The sequence below is a fragment of the Falco punctatus genome, assembly GCF_963210335.1.
Source record: "Falco punctatus genome assembly, chromosome: 11".
Taxonomy (NCBI): domain Eukaryota; kingdom Metazoa; phylum Chordata; class Aves; order Falconiformes; family Falconidae; genus Falco; species Falco punctatus.
In genome coordinates this window covers 26123293-26135515 of record NC_137591.1, presented here as the reverse complement: position 1 = coordinate 26135515, position 12223 = coordinate 26123293, and the positions used below count along the sequence as shown (strand labels likewise).

Here is a 12223-nt window from a genome sequence, read left to right as displayed (position 1 = left end):
TGCAGGTGAAAATAAGAGAAGAAGAACTACAGAAGGAGGGGTTCTCTACTGCTGCTAAAAAGATACAGGAGAGTGCTGAACTAAAACTGCTAGATCTTACATGCCTTTGTGCTCCAACAAAAAATAAGATGCATGGTTTGTGCAGACTGGTGTTCAGAAGCAAACATCCTGCCAGCAAAACGGGCTTCAGTAGTTCTGTATCTAAGGAGCCTGTTTCAGCTGTCAGTGCTACAGAGGTGATCAGAGACCTGCAGATGAGAGAGGCCAGCCTGGAGAGAGAGCTGAAACAGCTGCAGGAAGAGTGCAGACAGAGGCTGGATGAAATTGCAGAAGGGTTGGATGGAGTGATTTGTATCTCCCCCTGAAGAGATAAAAGCTGGACTGAGAAGAGCAAAGGAATAGACTGACTTGATCAGAGCACATTGTGCAGCTTGGCATGGGGGAGTACGAGGTGAGGAACCAAATATAATTTCCAATTTTTAAGCCTGGGAATCATAACTTGTTACGGCTTTGTGACTTGCACTGGGGCCATAACCTTGGTGGTTCTTTCTGCAGCCCCTTTATTGCTAACCTTGCCAATTAAATTCTGCAGCAGGCCTTGGTGGGAGTGTGTGTAAATCTCCCTTTTATCTTTCAGTTTTCTAGTTCTTCTGCCAGGCACCAGGCTGTTTTACAGTGCTCAGCTGCTAGGCACAGCACTGAAGTACTAATTGCATTCAGTATTTTCCAGCAAATGGAAGAGTTCATTAGTCAGAAAAATCCAGGTATTGGAGAACATGCAAAGTACCAAGGCTTAGAGAGATTGGAAATGTTCGAGAAAGTGTGCTGGTTTAATTCAGCTGGTTTGCATATTTGTGGCAGCTATAATGCAGTCACCATAAGGAAAAACAAATGCCTAATAATAAATAAAGCAGCACACTGATTTCATTTACTGGTGTGATGCACTTGAAGTAATTGGGTTCTTGAAGAGAACAATCTAGAAACCCATTCCTTCGAGTTATGAGTCACAATGAGATAACTTATGGATCCACTGTAGGAAGTTTCTGTAAAATAGAAATATGACCTTAACTTACAAGCTTGAGGAGTCTCCAACTTCTGTCTCTGGAGGCTTCTTCCCCTGGAACATGTGAATGTTTTACACTTTACACTCCATTTCCTCCCCTTTTCTGTTTTGCTTTCACCAAGGAATTTTTTTATATTCTGGTTGTAGACTTTCAGGAATAAATAAATTCTAAAAAAACAGCTTTCTTTTCATTTGTGAATTGCTATGAGCAATGGGCTTTCCTCCATCTGGATTTCTGTCTACTACCCCAGCTCAGTGGTGTTGCTGATTACCAGCCGTTCTTGGCTTGCTCAGCAGCCAAATGTGAGGAACCTTTAAGGAACTCTTTCTAGGCATCAGTACGACTGCTGCTCTGCAGGGAGACTGCGGGTAGGAGTGGGTGGACACGGCTCAGGTCTCCTGGTTTCTGCTGCACCAAGTACAATTTGGCTGCTTCCAGACCCTGCTCATCTGTACCGCTTATATTGGTTCTCATACAGGTTTTGTAGAAGGGACTGGCAGTGCAAGCGCCAGTGCAGAGCCATGCAGGGAGGGCTAGTTTGCCCTGGTTTCACCCAGCTGAATGCAGCACTGCTAGCAGCCGGGAGTATACAAGCTCAGTTTAATATGGGCCACATTTCAGGCAGCCTTTCCTCTGCGTGGACCTGGTGGCTGGTGCAAGGAACAGGCTTGAGCAAGGCTGGTGCGAAGTGCGATTCCCAGCTAGAGACCTCAACTCCAGTCAGCCCTACGCAGACGGGACAGCCCCTGGGAGTGGGCTGTTTGTGTGCACTCACTGACTGGAGGCTGTCAGGCATAACCAGCGTGCCTGCTGTCAGCTGGCACCCAGGGTGACAAACATCGTCCTGGGACACACAAGCCTAGTGGGCTGGTGGGATCCATCTCTGGGGAAGGTGGCCTCAGGCTGCTGTTCCTGGAAGAATAACCCTGGCCTTAAAAAGCCAATCCACACTGCTCTGATTTTTAAAATGCTCTGTAGGTGCAGGGTACCACGTGCTGAACTGTTTCAAGCTGCTACAGTTTTGGGGGGGTGGGGGGGTGTTGGCTCCAGGGCTGCTGGCATTCAATGTGCAAGAGGACTCCGACACAGGTTTCGCAGAAAATTATTCATGATTGGGAAAGAAACAGCATATCCTAGAACTAACAAGAGTGGCAGCACCAGTCTCTCTCTTGGAGCATTTTATATCCTCCTTCAGCTTTTACACAAAGGGATTTTCGTACTGCATCACATTTAGGTTTAAAGCATTGCCCTCAAAAAATCCTTTGTTCTTCTGGAATTTTCAGCAGAGGAGAGTGGGCAAATATTCTTGATCAGGGTGAGAGCACTCAGATTCAAGTGCAGGTCTACCTCATGCCTTGCTGTGGCTTCTCAGGGTTGGCTTAATGGTGAATGCCACGATGCATTATGCTGCTGTCCACTTAAACTGACGGTAGTCACTCATGGGATTACTTACTTCCTAGTATCAAATATTTGTCGCTGCACAGCACTTAGTGCAGCATGCTTCAGTATTCATCCAAGGATCTTCGCTTCGGCGGAGACCACAACTGGCAGCGCCTTTCCCCTGCTTGACCCTGAAGAATTATTTTTCTCTCTGGTGGAATGTAAAAAAATGATGGTGCTCAGTATGTCTGTATATATGCATGTGTGATGTATAAAAGTGCCTACAGTGAACTCTTTGCCATGTGGCACGAATCACTGTACTGAGGTGGCCATGTGGGAAGCCGTCAGGAGAACTGGCGAGTTGGAGTCGGAGCCGCTTGTCCTGGCATGCAGGTTGAGAGGAGCTGAAAGCAGCTGAAAAGATGGCCTTGCCCCCCGTGGTGCTGCGCTGGCGTCGAGCACTTCACACGCCTCCTGCAAAGAGCATAGGCAAGTACAGTTTTTATTTTCTGGCACCGATTTCCTACTGCCTTTTGTTTCAGGTACCAATTAGCAGTTTAAACCAGAGCAGATATTCCACGGTCCCCACTGAAGGTCAGTGGGGCGTTTTGAGCTGGCAGCAGTTTTAAAACCAATACCTGCAGCCCCCTCTTTCCTTTGCCCTTCTCAGTACAAAACAGAAGATGCTTTAAGGGCTTGGCTGTCATGACCAAATTTTGGAGGGTGGTTTTCCTGTGAAGGCTGCATTTTAAAAATCGCAGCGCCTCCACAGGAGTTGGGCACAAAGGGACCAAGCTGTGGTCAAGCCTCGGTGACTGGTCACAATTTCTGATTGCTTTTGAGACATATTGATGTGTCTGAAATACAGATGCTTTCCAGTCCTTGTGAGCTTGGCGAGCTGTCAGCTGTCTCTCCAATACGGCTGGGAGGTGCTGTAGGATAAACACCACTTAAAAGCCTAAGAGAATCATTCTTGGATTAACACCAGCTGCAGTGAGGGCAGGAAAGTGAACTGGGTGATGACAGTCACACTTCATAGGGTATAACCTAGGAACAAATAGATGTTTGTCACCTCATACCGTAACTGTGGCATTTGAAGTGTTTTTCTTGTTTAGGCTGACTTCTGTCACCCACCGTCATAGCCCACTGGTTTTGAAGGCTGCAGTGACCTTGTCTGTCATTGGGGCTTGGCCCCATGTCAGCAGTTGAAGATGCTGTAGAAGGGGGAATGGCTGTCCCGGGAGATGTGTGGCAACCAGCAACCTAATGACTGGCTGGTCTCTGGCAGATGCTGCGACAGGCGGAAGATGACTCAAGCAGTATGTTTCATCCATGGGCTCAAGCATGCTCAATAAATGTTAAGTATTACTTCACAGAAATTGGAGAGTGTTGTAAACAACCCACTACAGGCTGAAAAGCAAAGGTACAAGCTGTTACAGGGTTTGTCCTTTGCAGTATCGCCACGCTGGTTGTCCTTTTCCTTGTGAAAGCAGGGCAGGTCCCTACAGTTGCTGAAGTTGAACAGAGAAGAGTGGGTATCGGCTGGAGAAGCTGGTGGAGAGTGAGTCATGCGCTGTGTGCAACTGGTTGCTAAACTCTAGCAGTGGGGGAAGGCTGGTGGTGATGCTGTCCTAACACCTAGAAGAAGCAGCAGGGTTTGGTTTGTTTTTTGAAGAGGCTACAGCAGAAGTTCTCCCTGTGGTGTATCCCAAAGGGAGGGAGTTTAGTCTGGGTTTGGATCCAGGCTTTCTAAATGATCTCTGGAGGAGAGGAGCATGCTGGAGGCAACAGCCTGTGCTGGAAAAGCAGGAAGCCAGGGTTATATCAATACCTGCCAGAGGTACTGCACGTGGTCGTGGGGTACACCTGGGCAGGGTCAGGCAGTAAAGAGCTGTCCCAGAGGTTCACCTGGGGACAGCTGACAGCAAAGCCTGTCCGCAGGAAGCCCCCCCAGCAGCTAATCCTCCTCACGGTACTGGGAGCGTGTGGCCTTTTGCTTCATGCTCTGGTAATGCTTTGCTGAAGACAGGCTGAGTTACAGCTGCAGTGTTTAAGCCACGCTCTCTGGTGATGGATTGCTTTCAAGTGCAGCCTTAAGAGAAGCTTTTACAGGACTTATATGGGTGTAGCTCCTGGCAGGCCAGCACGGAGGTGATGCAGAAGAGCACAGTTTAACCCGTTTCTCTGATGTAACCCATACTTGCTTTCTGAACACTTTGCTAGGGAAATAGAATTGGCCATAAATACTTAATTGGCTGGTAAGTCTGGCTTTTGTGCCGTGTAACCAGAAATATCCCTCCCCAAATAACTGAGCATCAATCAGCTTGCAGTCAAAACAGGAGGTTTACTTCACAAAAGGCAAGCAAGGCATCTGCAGTCACTGCTCCTGACAGCATTGCGCCTGCTGGTAAATAAGGGCTGCAACCTATGTTTAAAAATAAGAGCTGCTGGGAGTAGTGATTTCCAGCCTGGAGAGTGTTGGGTTCCCTGTGGGATTCCTCCGCCACCTCCTGCAGGAGGATGAGCTGGTAGCAGTTGGTGTGAGCATGTGTGTATAGCAGCGTGGTGCACACTCGGTGGGAGTTAACACATGCCTGATGATTGAGTTCCCTCTCCTCTGACCCTCGGACTCTTGCAGCAAGAGTTTCGCATCTTTCACCCTCACCCTTTGCCTCCTGGAGCCGACGGCTTGCAGGGAGCAGTCTGCCAGTACCACTGCTTCTCGACCGACAGCCCAGCCCCTGGTGTCCTGTGGCCTCTAGGCTGGGCGCTTCTCATCCTCCCAGCCCCACTGTGCCTGCCCTGTGTGCCAGCTGCTGCGCCATGGCCAGATCCCTAGCCCTACGGGATGCTCTGAGATGGGTGAGGAGGAAAACGGAGGTGTATAGCCCATGGGGACTGTGCGAGCATCCAGCCTCGTGTAGTGCAAGCTCCTGGCCCGGGTCCCAGCCCTGGCTTCTGGGTCTGATGGGCTTTGTGTACACGAACAACTCCACCAGTCTTGCAGCAGCATCCCCCAGCGACAAGGCAGCTGTGCCCCGCTGAGCCAAGGGGCTGCAGCAGTCAGGTACCCTCACTGTTAACGCCGTGCCTTATTTCCCAGCATGGATCTTAGGGTCTGCAACCAACCCTTCTGGTTTGCTTCCTTCTGCAGGGCTGGAGAGCCCATTAGCCACCAAGAAACACTCCTTGTACAGGTCCATCTAGACACTGAACATAAATAAAGGGAGCGCGAGTGCTTTGCAAGCCTGGAAATAAGGGAGTTACCCCGAGTTTGAACATTTCCTTGCCCCTTGGCTCTCATTTGTTTCACCCTTTTAAAGTGAGAGGCAGAGGGCTCACCTCTCTTCGGTCCTGCAGGACCCCAGTAGATGCCTGTGCCTTGGGCAGCCGCCAGCAGCTGGGGAGAGCAACCCCCAGCCGCTCTGGGGTCTGAGGGGCTGCAGGGAGCCAGGGCAGAGGCAGCCGGGTGGGCAGCCGGGGCTGGGAGGGAGCCGTGCTCTCTTGGTGACACAAGCTTTGATTTAGCATTAAGTACAGCTAAGAAATGTTTTGAGCGTTGGCTTTCTAGCGTGGCTGACTGCCTCAAAGACAAGCAAGTCAGGAATTCGCCAGGGTAGTTGTCAAAGCAGGCTCTCGGCCCCTGCTAATGCTCTCCTTCTCCCATCTGACCTTATTAACGCAGCCTGGTTGTTTGGCGAAATGCCTCCTTTGCCTCGCAGCAGCCCACGGCCGCTCTGGAGGGTGCGGAGCTGCGAAACCTCTGGAAGGTCTGAATGGCTCAGTGAAGCACGACCGGAGCACCAGGAGGGAGCGGGGTGTGAGGGGTGAGCCAGTACGGCAGGACCGTGCCTGCCCTTGCTCTTGTCTTGCAGGAGCCACCTTTATGTTATAAATACAAATCTGAGGTAAAAAAAATGGGTGTTTGTTGCTATTCTGACTGCTCAGCTGGCAAAATCTTCCCAGCATTTGGCGGGGCAAGTAAAGGATTTTTCTTAATCATGCCTGTCTCGCCTTGCATGTGGGATTTGCAGGTTCCCTGGGCTGTGTGCTGATGGGTGCCAGGGCTGCGCTGGCAGCCAGGTGCCATGAGGGGTCTGGCTATGGAAAGGGAGCAGGCAGAGGTTTTTTCAGGTTGCATTTACATGAAGTGTCCCTGTTGCACCAGGTTGGTTATGGAGCATAGCCGGTGGGAGCCGGTGGGTCCCCCAGCCCCCTGTTCTCCTGCTGCCGCAACCCCCTTGCATCCCTTGCCGGGGAGGGATGAAAGGCAGGTAAAACCTTGTGCTTTTTCTGTAAGCACAGAAATCGCTGCCTCTTGTGCTGGCCCAGCCCCATCACTCGGCAGCGTCAGGCCCCCGTGATGACTTGGCTGCTCCAGGTGCAGGTTGCACCGCTCCTGCCGCGGGCTCGGCAGGGAGCTGTGAGAAGCCTTAGGCTGATGGTGAGCTCTGAAGTGCAGTTCATCCTGTGTCTGGCACCAGACGGTTTGTGACTCCTGGAACGGGATTAGCCCCCGATCCGAGCTGGGAGGGGAGGGTGTCTGGATCAGGTGTGGGAAGAACCTGGATGTGTGAGGTGCCGACGAGCCATGAGCCTGGAGAAGTTCAACTCTGTGCGAATGCTTCATGGCCCTGAGATGTGATATTAATTCATTCTTACCCTCTAAGTAAATGAGCTTTCTAATTAGCTTTTTTAAAGGATTTTTCTTGCTTATGCTGATTAATATTAAAAATGCTAATATGTGTTTTATAATGCTAACCACCCACAAGGAGACCGCGCTGTCACCCTTGATTAATGCCAGCTTTCATGGCACTGACATAACGCCTTCTCTCTTTACTAACTCCTTTGAAAAATGAAAATAATGCTGTAAAGCCCCTAGCCGAGGGTGCGGGCTGCCTGTGGGGCTGGGGGAGATGTCCTGGCCAAGGCTGCGTGCCCATCCCCCTGCCGGCTGGGTGCCACGGCGGGGGACAGGGCAGCGTGGCCAGGCTGCGCCAGGAATGCTGACGTCCCCCATTAATTCCCGGCTCCCCACAGTTTCAGGGCACGCATTTATTTCAGGCTCTTACAGGTTTCCATTTGTATTCTCCCTTTTTCATTGCTACCCTCTCGAGGCTAAGACCAGCAACAAAAGGCATCATAACAATAAAGCTTGATTGCAAGTTATTTACTTGGCATCGCTGCATCTGCCAAACAACAATATTAATTTTGTCTCTCAATGTAGGAAATATTCTGCTGATTAGCCACGGGGGCAGCATTTGTTCTAGAAAGCAGCCTTTAATAGGCCTCTATATCATGCTGTAATTCATATCACAAAGTCAAGAGCTTTTCATTGACGCGCTTGGGGTCTGCACCTCCGTGGCGCAGCCATGGCTGGGCAGGGGGACGGTGGCTCACGGCACAGGAGGGGCACAAACCTGCATTGCCATGGAAAGTCAGCCAGCCGTGATTTGGGCTGTAAGTGCTGTGGGAAGGGAGGGGGCTGCAGGGTGGGAAGGGCAGGACTGCAGCAGGGAGGGATGGATGGCATCCCCCTGAATGCCACCTCTGTGAGGGTGCTGCTGTGGCCAGCCCAGCCGCAGGGGTACACAGCTCTCCCGCTCCCCTGGGAGCTGCAGTGGGAACGTGGATGAGCTCACAGGGCTGTGAAACTTCCCAGGGAGAAAATTGCAGAGTCCAGGGGACGGGAGAGCATGCTTTCTGCCAGAGCACACCTCTGCCCACCGGCCATGGCCACGCTCCAGCCTCTGCAGCCGGCAGGGATAGGAAAGGGAGTGATTTATAGCCTCACTGCTCAGCAGGGATTTTTTGCAGATGATGGTGCATTTGAAAAAAAAAGAAACAACAAACTCTCTCTCCTACGCTTGAAGTGATAACCTGGGGGTGAAGTTTCCCAGTGCTGTCCAGGCAGTGCTTACCACAGTCGTGCCGTGAGTAGTTCATGTGGGGCGCGCTGAGCCAGCACCGAGGGGCTGGTGGGGATATTCCCTCCTGTTCCAGCTACAGCCCAGCATTGCTGCTGCTCTCCAACGCAAGCCCTGGCTACATGTGCACTTGGCCCCGGGCTGCATTGCCAAGGGTGGATCTGGAGCTAAACCCAACCCCCCAGCAGTGCCACACGTTGCTTCTTTCTTGGCACCATTTTCCCAAGTGCAACCGTGGGGCACTTGGCTTTGAGCGCTGTTTTTCCGGCAGGGATCCTACGGAGCACCATGGTGCCTGTGGGGGAGCCGCTTTCCTGGGGACCTTCCCCGCCCCCACATCCCAGGGCACTTTGAAGCAGCAGCCTGGGGGTCCTGGCGGTGTGGGTGGGAGCCAGCTTTCCTCTGCCAGCTTCTTGGGGGAGGCAAATGGCCCCGGCAATGCTGAGGGAGCAGAGGGGATTGAATTTCTAAGGGCAAAGATGCTTTTTCAAGATATGTTTTTGCATCAATTGCTCAGAAATTCTCAAAAGAAATGGGCTGGAACAGAGGAAACAACAGGGGTTTTGCTGTTTTGGCTACAGAGACTCTGTATGCTAATAAATTTTCAGAAGGGCCCAAGTCCTGCTAAAAGTCCTGCTCTACGAGATGCTCTGTCTGCCCTCATCCCCTCCACCTGTGGCTGTGGGGATGGGGTCTCTCACCGTTTCCCTGTCTCGATAGCAACACAGGTGAGAAAAAGCAAGGAGGAGCCCCCCCCCGGTCTGTCGCTCCTCACCTTTCACATGTTGCTTGGGGATGAAAACCAGGGGGTGTGCTGCTGTCCCGGACCAAGGGCGATGCTGTGGTCTTGAGCAAGGTGAAGCTGGGCAGACCTGGGGGCCCTGCCAGTGGGGCTGGGTGTCCAGGGGAGGATGGCACAGGATGCTCCGGGGCTGCATCTACCTGTTCCATGCTGGACCAGCCCGACCCAGTGAGGACGGAGCTGCTGGCCAGCCCAGCTGTGGCCGGCCCATCCGCCCTCCCGCTGGGCAGCAGCCAGCAGCGACCCTTGGGGTGAGCTTGGGGGGGTTTCGGGGCCAGCGCACGGCCTGGGAGTCTTGCTGGCACGTTGGGCTGCTCCCAAATCGCCCTCAGACACCCAGGGAGAAGTTTGCTTTCAGGTAGGGGCTTGCTAAACCTGGGGTTGAAACACTTCAGCTTAGCTCAGTGGAAGCCTTTCAGCAAGATGTGGATATTTCCCCCAGCTATTCCTGAGGAACGGCTGTGACCTAGTCCTTGAAATTAATATTATATTCACCAAATTATTAATTCATAAAATATTTCTTTACTGCTAGGAAGGTTTAATGTAGTTTCAAGGGTGTTTCTGTGCAGGGTGTCCACATCTTTAGGAATGCTTATTTGATAACTTAAGGCATGCTTATCTGATAACCTAAGACCTTTCCCCATGCACAAAATCCCCGTGGCCGCGTGCCGTTCCCAGGCAGAGTCACACAGCGTCATGTTCATTTGTTTTGAAGAGGTGATACAGAATCTGTACTGAAAATTAAGTGGTGTCAGCCTGCCTGCCTAATGCGGTGCCAGTTCAGCTCGCTGGTTTATCAGCCTCCTGAACAATCTGTGTTTAATTCCGCTTCCCGCCTCCCTGCTGACCTTTGAGACCATCTCACATGGCTCCTAATCAAAGGATGAAAGAAATCAGAAATTATTGCAGATGGGTATGTAATGAGTACACAGATGAGGTATTTAATCATTTCAGTCTCCAAAATATTCTCTGGAGGGTCTTCTAGATAACATCCCCAAAATACGGTCCAGTAATATGTAATCAAGTAATTGGGTGACCTGTTTTTCAGGGTTTCTTCCCCCCCCCCCCCCCCCCCCAATATCGCTGCTGTCTGTGCATCCCTCCCAGTTTGCACTTTGTGTGGTGACACACAGACAAAGGGAAAATCCACAGCATCTCTGCCAGAGCTGCACACCCCCAGTGCCCTTTGGCTTTCGAAATAAACTAATAAATGATAAAAGGGAATTACTGGTCTAATGAAAAGGATTATTTTTCTGCAGGACAGGCCATGCACCTTCATCCCTGTTACACAGAGCATCTCTGAGCCTCACCAAGTGTCAAATGAAATGGGCTAATGAAATGGATTAGGATCTTAATAGCACATTTGATTACTGAAGCTCTCACCTCCGGGCGCTCTCTCATGTGTGTTAATGGGCGCTGCGGGGTGCGGCTGCCTAAATGAGCCCATTAATGGGAAAAAGCTGATGCAGGCTCCCCGCCACCCCCTCGCCCGGGCTGCAGCCTGAGCCCCGGGCTGCCCACCGTGTGTCTGTCCAGTGTGGGGAAGTGCTCTTCTGTGCAGAAAAGGGTGGGGGGAAAGGAAAAAAAAAAGGAGAAATAATACTGGTTTTAATTTGTTGGTGGAAAAAAATGACTGGTCTGTCCTTAAAGGACATCACTTGGAGGGGCTAACCTTTTGTGGTGGATGGGGATTTAGGAGTAGAGCTGCTGTGCTAGAAGTGTTCGTGGAGCCTGGTGAGAACGTACCGTGGTAATTCCTAAATACTGGCACTGCACCCATCCTGCCCAAGGTCTGGGCATGGGGAGAAATGCCTCTGCGTTACTGGTGCCTTCTGCTGTAATTAATGCTTCCTAGAGCAGCGCAAGGGTGAAATCGGTGCCTTCCGCTAATGAAGATGATTATGCACAGTCAGCGCCTGCTCCTGCTGTCCTCCAGGGCCTGGAGGAGGATGGGGGCTGCGGAGAGGGAGGGAGGGACCGCTACTGTCCTGCCTGCAGGTCGGCAGATGGAGGGTTAAATGTGTTAGAGGGATGTGAACACCGGTGCCTTTCAGGCTGCAGCCAGGGCACCCCAGTAATTCCTTAACATATTTTCATAACGTTTCTTATTTCAGTGTCAGGCAGTAAATAATACAGTGCCGTAAACAGCTAGGATGCTGTAGAGAGCCAGGGGTTATAAACTGCTGATGCAATAAGCCATCACGTTATCTTAAGTAAGGGATTTAAAATATATAAATGAATAAGCAAACAGAGCTAGCCTGTTTTTGTTTCAGATGGCCCCAGGATCCAGCAGATTACTGAGAAAAGGAGTCGGGGAGCAGTCAGCCCTGCACACGCCTGCCGGCTGCTGAGTGCCAGAGTTTCATCGTCCTGTCCAATGAGTTGCCTCTGGCTGGGACCTTTTTTATGGTGTTTGTCGTTTAAAAGCAGAATAGTTGAATAGCTAACCCCCTGACTGCCTTTCACATCAGCTGTTGTGGCAAAGTGCCTTCCCCCCCCGAGTTTTTCCTTGTTCTGAAGTCTGATGAAGTCTCTGAAACTACTTACCGAGGGGATAACCAGCATCCCCCGGCCCGGACACCCACATGCTGCAGGATGGCTCTGGGTACCATGCTCTTCCCTACTGCAGAAACAGGGTGGAAGGTGCCCTGGCTGCCCTTAAAAGTTTTGGGGAAATCTCTAAATTTAACGATGTTGGGAGCAAATAAAGAAGCCTGGCTCTGCTTTGGCAGAGGTGACTGCCACCAGTCCATGGTCACCCCCTCTGGGTGCCTGGGCTGCCATTCCAGCTGTGCAGCATCTTCCCCTGCACACCAGGCAGCGACGGTGCCACCAGCCCTGCTGCAGTGAGGTGCCAGCGAGAGCAGCCCTGGAGGCACTACCCAGGCAGCTTAAACAGGTACAAAATGGCTCTTGAGGAGCCTCAGAAAATTAGGATTCAAAGTAGAAGTGACCCGGAGCCCAAACAGCCCCTCTGTGCCCCACATCCAAGCCCTGGGTGAGGGTCCCCAGCTGTCCTCTTCCAGCCCTGCCTGGCATCCCTGCAGGTG

At 51.6% G+C, this 12223-nt stretch overlaps 1 protein-coding gene across 5 annotated transcripts in view; it reads left to right on the top strand.

Moving 5' to 3' along the window:
• TEDC1 (tubulin epsilon and delta complex 1) overlaps positions 1–1242 on the top strand; it is a 73576-nt gene extending 72334 nt beyond the window's left edge. For all 5 annotated transcript variants that reach the window (XM_080406779.1, XM_080406775.1, XM_080406778.1 and 2 more), the window contains one exon: positions 6–1242. In XM_080406779.1, the coding sequence (XP_080262905.1) occupies positions 6–365 (360 nt within the window). In that variant the 3' untranslated portion in view covers positions 366–1242. The remainder of the gene's footprint in view (positions 1–5) is intronic.
• Positions 1243–12223: the final 10981 nt, after the last annotated feature.